This window comes from Eubalaena glacialis, chromosome 9 (assembly GCF_028564815.1).
Source record: "Eubalaena glacialis isolate mEubGla1 chromosome 9, mEubGla1.1.hap2.+ XY, whole genome shotgun sequence".
Lineage (NCBI taxonomy): Eukaryota > Metazoa > Chordata > Mammalia > Artiodactyla > Balaenidae > Eubalaena > Eubalaena glacialis.
Window position 1 is genome coordinate 21,423,381 of NC_083724.1, and position 19,250 is coordinate 21,442,630.

The following is a 19,250-nucleotide window of genomic DNA, read 5'->3' on the forward strand; positions in this document are numbered from 1 at the left end:
GCTATTAGGCCTCGATTCTCCTGATTCCTATGGCCCAGAAACGGCAGTTAGCAACAGTTACCTGGCTCCTTCTCTCTCAGAACATTGGGAGGCTGAAACAAAGGGTTCATGAGGGCTCCTCCCCATCAGTCAATTCTTTTCTACAGGGCCTCATCCTTCCTTTCTGATTGTCAGCTGTGCATGAAGAGAAGGAATCAGAGAGGCATCAGAACACACTGGAACAGACAAGGACTCAGGTTCTAAGCCCAACCCCCTTCACTTGCTGGCCTTTGATTTCTGGCAAATTACTTAACCTCTCCAGCAAGGCCAGCAGGTACTGTTGTGCAGTGGACCAACACTAGGGGTGGTGTTCAAATTGTAATCACCGTAGATTTGTATATTCATTGAAATAATTTTTTAGCAGATAGTAGTAAAGTGTCTTAAAGGGTCTCTTTTTTCTAATTCACCCAAAGGCTCCAAATGGGCTATCATCAGCCCTTTATTCTGAGCCTGAGTTTCTTAAACTATAAAACAGAGACAATCCACACCTACCTATAGAGTTGGCCAGAGAACCAATCAAAATAGTGGGTATAAAGTGCCTTGAAAACTGTAATGTGGTATGTAGATATTTCCCTAAATTCTATTTATGATTATCCAAATTTGAGGGACTGGCATAACAAAGATGAAACAAGTTTCAGCCTACAATATTTTTTCTCTTTGAAAATAGAAGCAAAGGCCAGTATTCAGATAGCAAATATCTCCTCACTCAAAATATGTCATGATTCAAAAGGTAACTCTGTACTAATCATCACGACTTAAATGAACGTGCCAATTTCTGGGAGTTGCTTTACTATAGTTAGACCTTCTCTAAGTCTTCAGATAAAATGAGCAAATTAAAGCTAAGCCCTGCCCATCCTCAACCCCACTAGTGCCCACTGGAAATCGGGTTTGCTCGGGAGGACAGGTCTAAGGGTAGGCTAAGAAGAAGTGGAAAAAGTTGTAAATTTTTAAGTTAGCATACAGGAGTCATTCTGCAATGTAATGTACATTTGAGAAATAATTATTTTCAGAGAAACAGCCTATATAAGCCTCTTGGATTCCTCTCACCATGAAGATTCAGCTAAATATAGTTCAGTCTAGTAACACAAATGATGTCATATAATTTTGATTTGGCTTGGAAAAGATGAAGAATGGACAGGCAGCAGTTTTAGCTTTCTAAGTTGGTCTGTTTTGAGACAATGTTAAAAAAGGGTAGAACATTTAATCTGCCTTTCTTGTACGAACTGTACTTAGGGTAACCAAATTAATTGATGAGGGGTAAGTTTCTCTTTACAAAAAGTTCACAGGCCCAGTCCAGAATTCCACTTCTTGCCTCACAGTGCAAGGAGCTCCACAAACAGTTCTCCAGTGAAACTAATGAAAATTATTTTAATTTATTTAAGTCTCTGGAAATGGCTCTAAGTGCATACAACAAATGAAGAAACGCTTGTTCAAGAAAATCTACAAAACCTCAGTAAGAACTCCAAGAGTCTACGGTATGTGACCCTAGGCCCACTCCCCCGCCCTTTCCCCCCACTTTACTGGGACAACTCGACTCCAGACTGCTGCGCCCAAGGATGCAGGGCTCCCTCACTCCCTAGTTCCAAGTCAGAGGGCTACTTTCCAGGAGGAACAGAATGTCATCATTTCTCATCCTGCCCCTAGCTACCTGTCGCTGAGACTAAGTTCTGTGAGTACAGCCCATAGGCAGAGTCTCTCTTCTACCACCCAGCCCCTAATTGTGGGAGGGAAGCTCTACCTTGGGTACAGAGCTGCTGAGAATACTGGGGCCCCAATTGCCCTTACCTCAACTCATGGGGCATGGGGCCCAGGCTTTTATTACCCAAATCTAAGATACTGGGTACATGAGAGTTTCCTTATATTATTCTCTTTTAGTATGGGTACATGAGAGTTTCCTTATATTGTTCTCTTTTACGTAATTTTGAAATTTTTCTGTACTAAAAAGTTTAAGGACAAAAACATTTTTAGAAATCCTTCCAAAAACCAAGTACAAGCAACCCTGAGACTCTGAAATTCTGCATCTTTATGAACATCACTGGAATTTTCCTGCAGACTCAGTAACTGAGGAACTGGATCCTTAGATTCTTTTAGGTTAATATGAGTCCTCTACCACACAAAGAATACTACACATAACACACAGCACAATGAATGTTATTTGATAATGATGCAGATGCCATCCTCAAAATAAACCATTTCCAGGGAATAAGAGGAAAAGCAACATAGTAGGCGTTCCCACAGGCCAAATTCATCTTCCTATAACTAGAAACCTTTCAGTTTCAGAGAGGAGATAAAAGTGACCCAGAACCAGAGAAATGAGTCTTTTGACAAGCAGCAGCTGTATTTAATCACTAAAATTATCCTGGACCTAATGGAAGAGAAACCGTCTAAGTTAGAAAGGGGTGGGGCTTTTTCTCCCTCGCTTATTTTAGAAGCAAGTAGAAGTGAATGAAGAAAACAGAATCCCTAAGGTCAGACCCCGGTAGAGGCTCCAGGAAGTAGAAGTCCCCTCTCCTTCCTGCCCTTATGTCCAAGGTCACTGTCCTCAGGAATCCAAGCATCCTGCTCTGGAATAAGGCTGCCCCATGATGCCTTCCGCCTATGCCTCCAGAGACTCTTCACTCTGTGCCCCAGAAGGTTGGTTCTCCTCGTCCTCTTCATCAGTGGCCTGAAGAATCCTCAGCAGTTTGAGCTCAGGGTTCCAGCCTGTTCTAGAAGTACTGTTTGGGGTCCTCTCTTGGGTTTCCAGCAAAATCTCCATCTGAGTCCTGATGTCCTTGTTAGTGCATTCTACCGTGGAAAATTCAGGACCTAAAAAAAGACCCAGCCATTAATTGCACCTGTAGCCTTCTCCCAACTAACTGTGAAAAATCAAGACAGAAAGGAAGGGCTGGAATATCTTTAGGACCCTTCTGAGGGATGAGAGCTCTGCCCTCCAGGGAGGTGAACCATCCTGGTCAGCACAGGTTCAGCTCTCCCTGTCCTCAGTCACTTACTAAGGTTCCTCCACCCCAGTATCTTACTCTTCCTACCGGGGAAGGAATCCAGGTTTTTCTTAGTGCAGTCCATCTGTGGTCTCTCTGTGGAATCCTGAAATTCATACGTGTAAGGAAACTTGAATCAGGACTTTAGGAAACAAAGGGCTTTTCTAAAAGATGCTTTTCTTGGAGAAATTAGTATCTAAGACAGGACAAAATGCCACCTCCTGAGACTGAAGAGAGAAGCTTGTGTCACGCATTCTTTGACCTCCAGGCTGACCAGATGAAGCCAGAACCCAGTTTTCCCCCATTTCCAGCTGTCAACTAAGGGTAGATTGCCTCCAAAGGTGGCTGCCAACAATTCCTCCCATTCCTGTATGTACATGCTGTTCTTTCCATCAAGAGATGGAGTTGATTTCCTCTCCTCTTGAATCTGGACTAGACTTGTGATTTTTTTGACAAATAAAATGTGGCAGAAGTGATACTGTTCCAGTTCCAGGCCCATCCCTAGGAAAGTGCTTTCATGAGATTACTATGCTGTCAAGAAGCCCAAACTAGCCGCATGGAGAGGCCTCATAGAAGAGAACTAAGACAATTTGGCCAAGAGCCCCAACCCAGCCTCCGGCTGAATGCAGCTGCATGAGTGACCTTAAGCAAGACCAGAAAAACTGTCCAGTCAACCCACAGAACCATGAGAAATAGCAAACCACTACGGTTCTGCTTTGGGGTGGTTTGTTATACAGTGACAGACAACTGAAACAGCCCTAGCAGAATGGCACTCAGACACTCTCACCTGTTTCAAAGTGGGGCCTTCTATCTTCATCTGCTGCTGCTGTGTTTTGTCACTTGCCCGACCTGGTAGAGTTCTGTGACCTAGTGACCACAAAATCAATGCAGTTCTCTTCTTATTGGTATTTCATATCCCATTGTTGAACTTCTAGTTGATCTCTAGTCTACAGGTGACTCCCCATCCAGGACAATACAGAACCTTAGAGGCAGGTAAAAGGGAGTTAAGCCCTCTGAGTTCTACGTGTGATTCTGTTCACCTGGGACTGTGGCCACACCTATTACAGAATTAGCGATTAAGATAAAGTCTGTATTAAAATATCCAGGATTCCTCCATGAAACCTAAGGGGCAGGTGCCTGTACATCATAGCAGCAAAAGAACCCCTAAGTCTACCTGTTCAGTCTATGAACACTGCTCTTACTTTCTGTGCCATCCCTATGTACCTATATTGGCTTCTGAAAATGAACATCCTCCCTCCCAAAAAAACTCTAGATCTATGATTCTTTTGTATCAGATGTTTCCCCAACTAGTCCCGAAATGCACTTATTCTTTCCTTTCTCAGTTTCCCTTTCTTTAAATGAACATCTTCCCATCTGCCACCAGAGGTATGATGGTAAAAGGGAACGCTAATCAAGGAACTCCCTTGCTCGGCACATGTGTCGGCTCCCTAACAGCACTAGTCCTCACCTTAGCTACACACTGGAAGCACTGGGGCATTCTAAAAACCACCAAGGCCTGGATACTAACACCAGAAACTCTGATTTGACAGGTCTGGGGTGCAGCCTGGGTTTTAGGGTTTTAAAAGCTCCTCAATTGATTTCAGGGCACCGTGAAGGTAGAGCATCACTGACCACCACTGAGGATAAAGATCAAACATCTCAGCAGGCTCTTCGGCCTGATTTACCTTTCTCCCTTAAACACCTGACCCCACAGCCACGTCAGACTGCTCAGTGCTCCTCCCTGCAGCCATGCTCCTCCAAGATGTCTTTACCCAGCCTGTTCCTGTTTCCAGGAATTCTCGTCCATATTGGGAAAACTCTCACACATATTCAAGATCCAATGCAAAAATAACCTCAGGACTTCCCTGGCAGTCCAGTGGTTAAGACTCCATGCTCCTAGGGCAGGGGGCACGGGTTCGATCCCTGGTTGGGGCACTAAGATCCTGCATGCCACACAGCGCGGCCTAAAAAATTTTTTAAAAAAAGAAACAAAAAATCATCTCTTGCATGAGGCCTTTCTCAGCTCAAGGAAGACAAGCCACCGCTCTAAGAACACAATTCAAAGGGCCCCCCAGTCATCCAAGCAAAGCTGCTCCTATTGGAGGCATCAGGAAGAGGAACAGAAGGCACCAGAATGAAACTCAGGGGACTGGCGATCACCCTGGATGCAGGGCTAACCTTGGACAAGTACCTCTGCCCCAGTTCTGTCTACCTCCCATGTGAAGGTCAGGAGCCTTCTTAGATCTTCAGGTTAGAAGACACTTTAGGTATCAGAGAGCTCAGTGGGATGGGAGATAAACCAGGAACAGCATCCTTCTCAGGAAACATCTTACCCGAGCCCTCAGTGCCCCAGGGTTGCAGAGTGAATTCTGATGATTAAACAGTTATTTTCACATTACAGTCAGCAATGTCCAGTCTATTTAGGGCAGAAAAATCTTCCAAGGTTTAGGGGGATTCTTTCTCCCATTCTGCACTCAAGCTGAGAAACATCAGAGGGACCAGGGCAAGTATATCCTTCAGCTCAGGCATGATAAGAACTCCAAAAAGGGGAATCTCTTATCTCTGGCATGAACACCACAGGAAAAGGATCGCCTGTCAAGAATTAGCCCCCTGACTGCTGGATGGGGCTAGATAGTGTGAGCTTCCTGAGACTTTAACCTATGGCTGAGAAGTGGCTGACTCTGCTTCCTTAGAACTCTCATGGCCCTCTGGTGAGGGACCCTGGCTCTTCCCTGCCTTACTGGCCGATGAGCCCTCAGGGCTCTTCTCTTCAATAACCTGGGCTAGCTCTTCATCCTCAAACCGCTGCCTTTTCTAAAGTAGGACCTGAGCGGAAAGTGACTCTGACTCATGTTCATGGTCATCTCTCAAATCCCCATGTGAATCAGACATCTGGCCCAGCTCGCTTGCTTAGTAAATATTTGATGGAAGGATGATACATGGTAGACCAGCCAAACCAAAGCATTCCAAGGGGAACTCCGAGCGCCTGATAAAGGCAGGTCCTCAAATGACAAACGTGTTCAGCTCTTCCTGTCCTCAGCTAGGTCCTGGGATTGTCACTCCCAAACCCATACATTCTCCTTACCACAGCATGGGTCATAAACCATGGCACCTGAACGTTTATGCGAGGTGTTGTGGCTCCCTGGTTCACTCTTGGATTTCTTTTTAGCCTCCTGAAACCCACATGAGGGGGAACCGAATTAGGACTTTTGGAAGTGAAGAAACCTTTTCAAAAAGGGTTTAAAGGAAGGAAGTTAGTATCTATAACCATACAGGAACTTTGTATCTACAACCAGCAGACAACAGGGAGAATCCCATCTCTCATACATCCCTTCCTGTTCCAGGCTTCACCCACTTGCTCCAATCCCAGGAGGTCCTAGGGGTCCCCTCGCTGTCACTCTACCTGTTTCCTAGTAGCTGTCTTCACCTTCCCCTGCTGCTGCTGCTGCTGCTTCCTGTAACCTGGTGACCAGAGAGCCAGCTCAATCCTCTTCTCCCTGACAGCTCCCACCCTTCCGTGGGGCTGCTTGCTGTGCTCTGCTACCCAATGGTGACACTCTCTCTCTGGTCAGGACCAAGCCGGGAGGGGTTGCTTTTTGAAGCTGCAGTTTTCTGAGTTCTACATGTGACCCTATAAGACTGTGGCCACAAACATGGGACCAAGATCAAGTATGAGAAATGTGGGCTGACGGAGAATGGTACCTGGAGATCTAGCAGCACCAGAAAAACCTACCTTCTGTTGTCAGGTTATAATATAGTTTCTTCAAATGTTCAGGATATCTCAATGCTGGTCTCTAGAGAAAAAAAAAAAAGAAGAAGAAAAGCTCTACTGTAGGTCTTTCCCTTTCCCAAAATGTATCCCCAAATGCATTCATCCATCTAGTCAACAAACATTTTTTGAGAAGCCAATGTGTGCAGCATTGTACCAGGGGCTCTGGAGAGGGGAAAGGTGTGGGAAGCAAAATGCAGAAGAAATAGAGAACGCTGCTCTCCTTAAACCTCTCCCTGTACATTTGCTTTCACCTACATACAGCCCAGCCCTTCTATGGGGCCTGGATCCAGAGTGGAAGGATAGAAGAGAAAGAAGAAATAGAACGTTAACTCCTCCAGCCTTGAGGAGAGATGAGTTTGGACTTGCGTACAGACATCTTCCTCTGAGGTTCCCTGGCTCTTACTTGCGGGGTGAGGCAGTGTACAGATAAATACATCTTAGTAGAAATGGCACTGTCAGGTCGGCTCTTTTCCAGGGGAGGTTTCTTTTTCATCATGGCCAGCTGTGTCTGCATCTCCAGATAAGGTAAGGTTTTCCCTTTATCCAGCAAGAGGCTGCAGGGAACAGAGACAGCAGAAAGTCGGCAACAGCTCTTCTTGGCTGAGGAGAAAGAGATGAAAAGGCTCCACATTTGAAGACATGTCCACTCTGGGCCTTAAAAGGCCTGTACCAACAGGTGCTCGTTCGGTAATGGCTTTGAGATGCAAGTATGATAATTGTAGCTGAATGGATTAAGTGTTTACTATATGTCAGGCTCATGTGTTTTATACCACTGAATCCTTACCACACCCTAAGGACAGGTATTATTATCCTCATTTTGCAAATGAGGAAAATGAAGATTAAAGATGCTAACTAAATAGTCAAAATTCACAAAGGCGGTAAATTACAATACAAAATTCAAAGGTTGTCTCGCTCCAAACCACATATCCATTCTGCCTCCCACTTACCCGTAACTCATCTACAGAAAGAAGAGCGTGTCTACCTCCCAGTGGAGGTTTAAAGGAGAGAAGATATGCAGTGTGCACAGGGCCTGGCAGATGGCAAGTACTTAATAAATGGGGGTGATTACTGTCATCACTGCACACTGATAAGTCCAAGAACTCAGTGACCAAGTAGAGTGGCAGTTTTCTCCCCTCCCTCCTCAGAAAGAGCACACTGCTTAGACCCTTCTCAGCTTCTGAAGAAAAGAAGATGCTCTGGCTCTCCCACAGGCTTACATGGTACTTACTCCTTCAGTAGATCCTGAGGTAACATGTCATACTGGTTCCATAAAGGTACGCATTCTGAACTTAGTTGTTCAAACAAGTGTACTGGGGAGGGAGGAGGCACAATCATCCCTGGAGGTCCCAACTGTGTTTGTGGGTCCCGAGATGACTTGTGTTTCTGGAAGAGAAATGATGGAAAGAACTCCCTGAAGCTCTCTCTTCAATGCCACTTTGTCCCATCAGCATTCCAGCCTCCCAGTACAACGGTGCCATGGGAAACTCTTGTTTCCAGACCTACTCCAGCATCCTCGCCTCCTCTACACTACCAGACCCACCACATTTTTCCTAATCTGGCTCTCCAACCCTACTGTTGAATTCAGATAATATGGGGATTAGCTGTTTTGTGTCATTTTTTCCCCAAAAGGTTCTGAACAAATACTTATTGGCCAACTATGTGCCAGGCACAGGGCTAGGGCTGGGGATTCAGCAACAAACAAAATGGGCCAAGACACTATTCTCCTGGACATAGCAACCTGCCAGCTCTGTGACTTATCCAAGGCTACATTTACCCAATAAATGGCAGAATTAGAATTAGAAGCACAGGTCCATTATAACTTCTAGTCTGTTGAAATTCTATTCCCATCACAATGAAAATTAGCTTTTAATCAACCAAAAATTCCCGCTGAATACCCAACAGTTCCTCCTAACATCTCTTCAAGGTGTTCTTTTACCTTCCTACAAGGAGGAAGTAGGGGAAAAGAGTCTCAGAGTAGAAGATGGTTTGGTAATTATTCCTTCCTTATGAGGGGTTTTCTTTGGCAGATTTTGTTCATTTAAAGAGAGAATGGGGGGAGGGGGAAGATACCTGAAAGGAAAACAAAAATAAACTCTGCAGAGTAATATCACGAAGGTTTGGCCAAAACAGCAAACTTACCCCTGTAGATTTCTTTCTTTTCATCTCCCCATCCTGGCTGCGAATAATATGCTTCTTCTCAGCTGGACTTGAAATAAGAATAACCACAACTTATTCCCAAACATCTTAAACAGAAACATCAGGGATATGTATGAATGATGACCATGAAGATTTCCATCCTCCATTCAGTACTCTAAGACGGCTGGCTGGGAAGCCAGGGGTACCTGCTTCCCAGAGGTTGCTAAAAACAAGAACCCCACCCCAACCTCGCCCTCACATCTGAACTAGGTTCCCCACCATTCTCTCATACAATCCAGTTACTTACTTTCATAGTATTCATCCAAACTAGTAATTATATACTTAGGTGCAGCGATGTCTATAATGTCTGAATCCCACCACCACCATAAGACTGCAGGAGGAAGGGACAAAGTATTTAGTTCTCCACTGAATTCCACTGCTTAGCACAGAGGTGCTCAAATATTTTTTGCTCTGTCATCTCCCTCCTCCTTCTTGCCTGGAACACAGATATGATGGCTGAAGCGCTAGCAGTCAACTTAGACTTTGAAAGCCCCTAGAAAGCACCTAAGAAAATGGAAGCCATGGGCTAAGGATGATGACCCAAAAAGCCAGAAGGAGCTCTGGCTTCTGATTACTTCATGGAGCTGACATACTAGCCCTGGCCCACCCAACTCTGGGCTTCTTTTACATGAAAGGAAATAAATCCTTAGGGGTTTTTTGTTTACACCATATATATTCACACACAAAATGCATATATAAAGAAGCATTCACAGGATTTTTTTTAAAGAAAATAAAGTCTCATCATCTCTAAACAGTCACTCAAAAAGAATCTGAAAGCCTCAGCAGTCATGAAAGGAAAACCAATTTCTTCCAATGATTGTCAATATTAGCAAGCCTTTGGACCTTCGACAAATGATCTTTGTCACACTTGCTTTGTACACAAGTTCTATATATATGCTATTCATTTTGTACCAGTGTGCTAGTCCTTAGGGTTGAGACCAAAGATTCACGGGCTTCACTGAAAACTTTACTAGTTGCTGATGGCTAATAAGAAAAACTGATAGTCAGAAGGCATTTGTTTCTTAATCAAACCTCATAAATACATTGGGCCCTATCTTGTATGCTATTTACTGTCAGGTAGAATTTTACGTAGAAAACTCCCAAAGCATGAATCTCAAAGTATACTAACAAGAATTCCAGTGTAGCAAGAGGCAAATACAAGAGACCATAGCCTTCTGCTCTGCTTGACCTCCTGCTTCTTGCAATGAGGTAGCCAAAAGCAAGGTCACAGGGGACTTCCCTGGTGGCCCAGTGGTTAAGAATCCACCTGCCAATGCAGGGGACACGGGTTCGATCCCTGGTCCGGAAAGATCCCACATGCCGTGGAGCAACTAAGCCCATGTGCCACAACTTCTGAGCCTGTGCTCTAGAGCCCATGCTCCGCAACAAGTGAAGCCACTGCAGTGAGAAGCCCACGCACCGCAACGAAGAGTAGCCCCCGCTCGCCGCAACTAGAGAAAGCCCGCGCGCAGCAACGAAGACCCAACACAGCCAAAAATTAATTAATTAATTAATTTTAAAAAAAGAAAAAAAAAAAACAAGGTCACAGAGAGAAGGTCTGCAGAGGACGATAGGCATTTGTAGAACACAAGAGTTGAAGACTCACAAGTTCTCGACATGATACTCACCTCGTATGCTTCTCTGGGATCCAGATTACATCCATATTTCCTACATCTTGAGGACAAGGAAGTTGTGTCTCATTCAAATTTAGCACTGATAGCTAAGAGAAAGATATAAAGCCTGTGTATGGCTTGAAGTTATCCACTCCTAATGGTATTCAGTACCACGATAAGGACTGAATGCTAACCAAAAGGTATGGTGGTTCAGAAGATGGTAAGAAAAAAACATTTCCCATCCCCAAAATATCTTCATACTATTCCTCCGAGAAACTAGGTATCAGTAAAGGTACTCTGCAAGAGTGAGCACTGGTAAGTGTATAGTCTCCCCTGCCTCCCTGCCACATTAGGGTAGCATTTAGCAACTCCCAACCCCACCTCATAGGAGGATACCTTGGGGCTTACCTAAGGGAACACTACTCATTCTGCCCACTGCACTCCAGAGACTTAGATCCCCTGAAGATAAAACAACACAGTCTGGGAGCAGGGAGAGAACCGATAGAGGCAGAAGCAAGTTTTCTACTTTTACAGCCTGTCTACAATTATAAGCAACTACATAAAAGTTAAAGTCATAAATTTTTTCACATTTCACTATTTAGGATCCTAGATTTATAAGGAAATCTTATAAATCATCTAGTCTATACCCCTGGCAGGATTCAGGCAGGGAAAAAGAAAAACTATTAAAAATAAGGTTGTCCCCATGAAAAGGAACGAACTGGCTTGGGGGAACAGAGAAGACCTTTTTTGCACCATAAACCCCTTTATGCATTTTGAATTTAGAACCATGCGCGTGTATTATCCTAAACAATTAACTTAAAACTAATTGAATCTAACCCTCTCATTCTGAAGAGGTCAAAGAGGTAAGTGATTTGTTCATTCATCTTTTCAAACCCATCTACCCTCTCTTGGTCCCTTACACTCTCCACCACATGAAAAGTGAAGGATCTTATGGAAAAAAATATAAGGCATCCAGTAGGACTGCAAAAAATAGTAAATCTCTATTGTAGACAAGTAGAAGGGTTTTTTCCTTCTTAAAATTTAGCTCTTCTCCTAACTAGCTGTGCTTCAGCAAATCACTTCCTATCTGGGCCTCAGTTTCCTCAACTGTAAGATATATGAGATAGACCACAGCAATATTCTTCAAACTGCATTTGCAACTTATTCATAGGTCATGAAATCAAATTTTGTGAATCACAGCCTACACTGTTCTAAAATGAAATAGAATAGGATAGAAAATTTCCGAGTCTATCACTCATAGTTAGGGTAAAGATTGTTCCATGATATTTTGTTGTAAAGTGTATCTCTTACCATAGGTCATAGCTAAAAAAACTCTGAAAGTCATGAGTGTAGACGATCTTGAGGCTTATTTTAGATCTGACATTCCGGCATTCTAATTTCCCTGTATTATGAGATGACAGTGTTTACTTAGTAGCTGAACATGCTCTATGCAGGACAGAGATAGGAAATTCTCACCTATGCCAAACTGCCACAAATCAATCCCACTGTGTCTGGGATTTCTAGAAACAGTATAACATGCAAAGGCATTAGCACAGAGCCTAGCACATAGTAAGGGCCTAATATTAGTGATCTTCATCATGATCATCATCATTATTCAGATTATAGTCATCCTGAATGTTAAATAAAGGCAAATATTTTATTCCCACTAGTAAAGAGAAAATGCTGAGGAAGTACCTTTTTTAATCTGTGACTTACTTTGGGAGATCTGTTAGTACGGCATATTAAGTCTCTGTCAGGTAAATCCTTCCAAGGCCTAAAAAATGAGAGTTTCCAAACATGAAACAGAGTCACAAAAGACTTACTGGAATGATAAAATTAGTGCTATGAGGAAAAGCCTCCTACTTATCTACAGAAACCCTTGGGCTTAATTCCTACCAAATGAATGTAGGGTCTCAGCATCGCCTTAAGTTTTGTTTGTTTTTCCTGGAACAGCTTCCAGAGATTGCACATTGCAAACACTTCACAACTATTTGTTGCATCAAACTGAATTCATAGCCTATGTGCTTCTCTCTCCAACTACAGATAGTTACATCACCATCAATAAAAATTTATTAAGTAACTTTGATGTAGATGTTCAAAAACATGCTAAATAAACAAAATGTGGCACGGACATACAATGGACTATTTTTCAACCTTAAAAAGGAGTGAAATTCTGAAAAATGTGACAACATGAATGAATCCTGAAAACATTATGCAAGATGAAATAAGCAAGACACAAAAGGACAAACATTGTATGACTCCACTTATATGAGGTACCTAGAATAGGCAAATGCATAGAGACAAAAAAATTGAATAGAGATTACCAGGGGCCACAGGGAGGAGGGAAAGGGGAGTTATTGTTTAATGGGCACAGAGTTTCTGTTTGAGATGATGAAAAAGTTCTAGAAGTGGATAGTGGCGATGGTTGCACAAGACTGTGAGTATACTTGATGCTACTGAACTGTACACTTAAAAATGGTTAAAATGGTAAATTTTACGTTATGTATATTTACCACAGTAAAAAAAAAGAATATCAACCCTTTACATTTTCATATCATTTGCTATTTTATTTTTTTAAAAAACATGTTAAATGTATAAATGAATGAATATTGCAAAGAGGTGTAAGATAAAGACCTAACTCCTTGGCCTGATTTATCAAGTCCTCCGAGACACAGGCCCCTACTTTTTACTCCAGCTCCCCAGCCTCATCTCTGACCATTCCTGCTCTCTGTTCTAGACACAATGAGCTACTTTCCTGATACGTAAACAATTTCCTCTTGCCTCCAGGCCTTTGCATGTGCTATAGTCCAGAACTCTCTTCCCGTGCATTACCCACTTATAAGCCCCACTTTACTAGGCTGCTCTGCTTTCAGGTCTAGGCACAGATACCATCTGTACAGAAGACAGTGCCCTGGGCTAGGAGCCCTACCTGTGTGCTTCCACATACCAAGGGGGCACTTCTCTCACCACACACATCACACTGAATGGTTCTTTGTTTCCCCAACTAGGCTGAAAGCCCCTTGGAGGTAAAGACCGTATCTTGTTTACCGTCGTATCCCCAGCGCACAACAAAGTGGCCCCACTAAGATATATTTCTGAATTCAATGAGCAACTAAGCAAATGATGTCATAGTCTGCTTTGACAGGCCCTGACCGCAAGAAGCCACCATTTTCTCAGCGTTCAAGTCTCAGAAAACCAGAAAGTAGTCCTACCCTCTCCTATACTACCTTTTAGCCTAACAGAAATCATCAAGGGCTGCTTAAATCAAACAGGAAAAAGAAACCACTATAAGGGCCCCCATTAGTGTTTTGATTCCAGGCAACAGGGCCTTTGAATTTTAAGTCTACGTTTTCCACAGACACGCGTCCCTTAGCTTCCAACATCAGCAAGCTCTAACTGGGTGCCTAGACTCTATAGGAGATTCAAAAGGAAACCACTGCTTCTGCCTTCGAGAGCTTACAAATAATTTCATACCTAAAAATAAAAGATAAGAAAAACAGTGTATATGGACACAGTTTTCTCAAGACCCACAGAAGCTGATGAGATACTCCCTGTTATGAGTTGAATTGTGTTCCCCAAAATTCTTATGTTGAAGTCCTAACCCCCAGTATCTCAGAATTTGACTGTATTTGGGGACCTCCCTGTGGTCCAGTGGGTAAGACTCCGAGCTCATAATGCAGGGGGCCCAGGTTCGATCCCTGGTCGGGGAACTAGATCCTGCATGCATGCCGCAACCAAGAGTCCGCATGCCACAACTAAACAAGTCCGTGTGCTGCAACGAAGATCCCGTGTGCCACAACTAAGACCCGGCGCAGCAAAAATAAATAAATAAATAAATAAATATTTTTAAAATCTTTGTTTAAAAGAAAGGAATTTGACTGTATTTGGAGATAGGGTTTTTAAAGAGATAATTAAGGTAAAATGAGGTCATATAGGTGGGCCCTAATCCAATATGACTGGTGTGCTTGTAGGAAGAGATCAGGACACAGACACACACAGAAGGAAGACAATGTTACGACAAAGGGAGAAGATGGCCACCTACAAGCCAAGGAGAGAGGGCTCAGAAGAAAACAACTCTGCCAATACCTTAACCTTGGACTTCTAGCCTCTAGAACTGTGAGAAAATAAATTTCTGTTGTTTAACCCACAGTCTATAGTACATGTTTTATGGTAACCCTAGAAAACTAATACACCGCCCCCCTCTTTTAACCAACTCCTACAAGACAAATAAGAATACTTTCTTGGACTTCCCTGGTGGCGCAGTGGTTAAGAATCTGCCTGCCAATGCAGGGGACACGGGTTCGAGCCCTGGTCCGGGAAGATCCCACATGCCGTGGAACAACTAAGCCCGTGAGCCACAACTACTGAGCCTGCACTCTAGAGCCCGCGAGCCACAACTACTGAGCCTGTGTGCCACAACTACTGAAGCCTGCATGCCTAGAGCCCGTGCTCCGCAACAAGAGAAGCCACCGCAATGAGAAGCCCATGCACCGCAACGAAGAGCAGCCCCCGCTCGCCGCAACCAGAGAAAAGCCCGCACATAGCAACGAAGACTCAATGCAGCCAAAAATAAATAAATAAATAAATTTCTATTAAAAAAAAAAAAGGGCTTCCCTGGTGGCGCAGTGGTTGAGAATCTGCCTGCCAAGGCCGGGCACACGGGTTCAAGCCCTGGTCTGGGAAGATCCCAAATGCCGCGGAGCAACTAGGCCCGTGAGCCACAACTACTGAGCCTGTGCGTCTGGAGTTTGTGCTCCGCAACAAGAGAGGCCGCGACAGTGAGAGGCCCGCACACCGCGATGAAGAGTGGCCCCCGCTCGCCGCAACTAGAGAAAGCCTTTGCACAGAAGACCCAACACAGCCAAAAATAAATAAATAAAGAAAGAAGCTTTCATTTAAAAAAAAAAAAAAAGCACTAGTGTTCTCAACAATTAGTTTAAAAAAAAAACAAACTTTCTTTCTGTTTCCCAGTGACTATTCATCACTCCTTTAAGTGATTTTTTTTTTTTTTTTTTTTTTTTTGCCACGCCATGCAGCTTGCGGAATCTTACCTCCCCGACCAGGGATTGAACCCGGGCCACAGCAGTGAAAGCGCCGAGTCCTAACCACTGGACCACCAGGGAATTCCCATTAATGTTTTGTTTTTAATCTAGCTTTCTCAAAGTCTACTACATGGGCAAAGGAAGTTAACCCAGAATTTTGAGGTCGGAAGCCCTTTAAGGAAGATTCCATGATAATTTACCTGCGTTGAAATCTGGAGTAAAACTTTGAATGTTGAGACAATAAAGAGTGAGCCTTGGGGAAGGTAAATCCTGATAAATGACCACAAGCAAGTCTCTTGGCCTGGAAGCAGGAATCTGCGATGTTTACAATGGTGAGCACTGGGAGTCTGTCTGAAAGACCAGACCAGAGGAAAACATGTAACATGTCAAAAGGGAGCCAAACAGAAACAATTCAAGGATCTTGTAAGGAAGGAGACAGGGCTGGCTAATTCACCTTCAGCATCCAGAGGAGATTTGCGGGAGGAGTCCAGAATTCGAGGGTGGCCCCTCTCAATTCGGCGGAGAGTAGCCCAGCATTGTGGATGCTGACAAACAGCCAGGTCACAGGTAGTTTCATCCCACTGGCTTTTATCTGGCAAGTCCATAGCTACAAATGCTTTAGGACAAAAGCCAATCTTGCAGCTTTCTAGCCCTCTGGAAAAACAATCACCACATAATTAGGGAATACTATACATTAGCCACGCAGTCCAGATATTAAGTTGCACTCAAAGCATGAAATATTTCTATTGAACCATATAGATAAATGGTGGTCACAGGATAATTAGGAATTGGGTAACAAGCAAGTATGAAATAATCTCAGCATGGAGTAGAGTGATAAGAGTTTGGGTTCAGACTGACTCCAGAAGGTCTCCTAACTGACCATTTAAATTAATAACTGAGTGACCTGAGATTTAACCAATCTGAGCTTCAGTCTCCTCAGCTGCAAAATGAGGATAAGTCTATTTCACAGGGTCACCACAACAATTAATTAATGGACATTAAAAGTTCTGGTATACAGTTCAAAATAAATATTAGCATCCTTTCCTTTTCTCCTTCATTAATCATTAGGGAGAAGATGCCACCATCTCCAAAAAGCCTTATCAAATTATAATTAATGTACATAGGACTTGAGTATCCTCAGATTTTGTTATACACAGGGGCTCCTGGAACCAATCCTCTGTGGATACTGAGCGACGGCTGAGCCGCAGAAGTGCTTTAGATGGCTCAAACTTTTGGAAGAGATGCTTCAATTTTCAGTATGCTCCAGTTCTCACACAGGCGGCTAAAATACCCACCAGAAATGAATGGGTTTGCTCAAACAGCAAATCAGTCGACCCACAGTCGCATCAGAAGCCACTGGCTTTTCATTTACTGGCTGTGTGCTCTTGGGCAAGTTACTTCACCTCCCTCAGCCTGTTTCCTCATATAAAGTAGGGAAGGGGAAATCCCTAAGTAGCATCATAGAAGCATTAAATAAGATAATGTACTTTTATGTATGATATATAACAGGTGCTCAATAAATGTTATCTTTCTCTCTAGAAATGTTTTAGGCAATCACTACCACCTGATCCCTAATAACTTTTTAAGGACAGTGTCCATTTCTTTTTTCTTTTACTCAACACATTTATTGACTACCAAATATGTGAGGGGACCTGTTATGGGCATAGAGAACAATAAAGAACAAAATAAGTCCCTGTTCTAAAGAGCTTATAATTTAAACCAAAGATAGCAAACTATTGGCCTGGGATTGCACCTGGCCTATGATTTGTTTTGTTTGGCCTGCACTTAGAGCCATTACGCAAAGATGGAAATAGTCCATAATGTCCAGATTGCTGGCTCCTCTTAAAGATTAAAATATCTAACAACACAGGGGCCCAATTCCAACTAGATAGCAACTGGCTGGAGCTGAGCACTTCCTGACATCTTTAAACCAGGTGTATTCTAGCCAAGTGGACAGTTCTCCCACCAAACCCTATAATCTCTAACTGAAGCAGTTTCAGTTGCCGTTTATCATCCCATTTGCTGTTGTTTTTTTTATAATAGGGAAATATTTCTCCGTGTTCATGTCTCTGTCAAAAACAGGAAAACTAAGGGTGACCTGAAACAGCAGATTTCAAGAAAAAAAAGCATTTCTGCTTTGCAGGAGTGAGGACAATTGCTACAAATGTAATAGGAAAATGGTAGAACTTAAAAAGCCACTGCAGGGACTTCCCTGGTGGTGCAGTGGTTAAGAATCCGCCTGCCAATACAGGGGACAAGGGTTCGAGCCCTGGTCATGGAAGATCTCACATGCCGCAGAGCAACTAAGCCTGTGCGCCACAACTACTGAGCCTGCGCTCTAGAGCCCATGAGCCACAACTACTGAAGCCCACACTACAGCCCACACTCGTGCTCCGCAACAAGAGAACCACAACTAGAGAAAGCCCACGCGCAGCAATTAAGACCCAACGCAGCCAAAAATAAATAAATAAAATAATTTTTTTTAAAAAAAGCGGGCTTCCCTGGTGGCGCAGTGGTTGAGAATCTGCCTGCCAATGCAGGGGACACGGGTTCGGGCCCTGGCCTGGGAAGATCCCAAATGCCGCGGAGCAACTAAGGCTGTGAGCCACAACTACTGAGCCTGCGTGTCTGGAGCCTGTGCTCCGCAGCAAGAGAGGCCGCGACAGTGAGAGGCCCGCGCACCGCGATGAAGAGTGGCCCCCGCTCGGCGCAACTAGAGAAAGCCCTCGCACAGAAACGAAGACCCAACACAGCCAAAAATAAATAAATAAATAAAAATTAAAAAAAAAAAAAAGCCACTGCAAAACCATGGAAATGTTTTTTTACTAGAAAAGATGCACTATGAACAATTCGATGAACTAAAAAGCAAATACAATTGTTAAGAGGGTTTGTTTTTGAATGCGAATATAATGTTACATTATTCTTACAACCGGCTGCGTGTTGCCCTTTTGTTACCTGACCAGCCCGAATTGAGCCCCGAGGTCTAGTCATGCCCATCTCTATGTCGCCAGCCCTAGCACTGTGCTGGCAAAGTAGTCTGCGTTAAAAAAAAATTTTAGGTAACAGTTATTCTTAATACCATTACTACAAAGTCGAGGGCTAAAAAGATTAGAGGTGGCCATTTGCGCCGGCAGAGTTGAAAAAAGATTTCCCGCTTCGTTCCGGAAAAGGGAAGTGGGAGAATGCGGCCTCGCAGGGCCGCGCTTCCGCGAAACCAAAGCAGAAGCCAAGCGGCCTAATCCCACAGAAAAACGCCACTCTTCGACGCGCGGTGAAGTGAACGGTGGGCCCAGCCTCTCATCGGGAGGAGCCCCGCCCCGCCCCGCCCCGCCCCGCCCCGCCAGCTCAGTCCACGCCTCCGTCTCCCACGCTAGCCACCAGGCGGCGACGTCGCCAGGCAGCGGCGCAGAGCACTATGGGAAAGGGACGGAAAGCCCAGTGAGCCATACTTCATTTGCTAAGCAAGTTCCAGATATGGTGGTGGCGTAAAGCAGGGAAACGAGCCTGGGAAGGGACGCCAGGTGCGGTGAGGCCGGACGGAAGCCCCTCGAGCCAAAACCATGGCAGCGTGGAAAGCTCGGAAGCACCGGCCACTGGAGGCGGAAGC

General features: G+C 44.0%; 1 protein-coding gene across 7 annotated transcripts; it reads right to left on the minus strand.

The window, feature by feature from the left end:
• Nucleotides 1-2,148: 2,148 nt before the first annotated feature.
• On the minus strand, nucleotides 2,149-19,247 carry C9H9orf43 (chromosome 9 C9orf43 homolog). Of its 7 annotated transcripts, none has more exons than XM_061200074.1 (14): nucleotides 19,093-19,247; nucleotides 16,098-16,297; nucleotides 15,844-15,994; nucleotides 12,318-12,375; nucleotides 10,617-10,708; nucleotides 8,932-8,998; nucleotides 8,021-8,175; nucleotides 7,196-7,346; nucleotides 6,754-6,814; nucleotides 6,424-6,482; nucleotides 6,133-6,193; nucleotides 3,808-3,887; nucleotides 3,060-3,126; nucleotides 2,149-2,847 (listed from the first exon to the last, which is right to left on the minus strand). In XM_061200074.1, exons 1-14 carry the CDS (start codon nucleotides 19,095-19,097, stop codon nucleotides 2,636-2,638), a joined length of 1,419 nt encoding a protein of 472 aa, XP_061056057.1. In that variant the 5' UTR covers nucleotides 19,098-19,247; the 3' UTR covers nucleotides 2,149-2,635. The 7 variants fall into 7 exon arrangements, with proteins under 7 accessions (XP_061056057.1, XP_061056056.1, XP_061056055.1 ...); XM_061200073.1 differs by having other exon boundaries at nucleotides 3,069-3,126; nucleotides 6,106-6,193; XM_061200072.1 differs by having other exon boundaries at nucleotides 6,106-6,193.
• Between the last annotated feature and the right edge of the window lie 3 nt (nucleotides 19,248-19,250).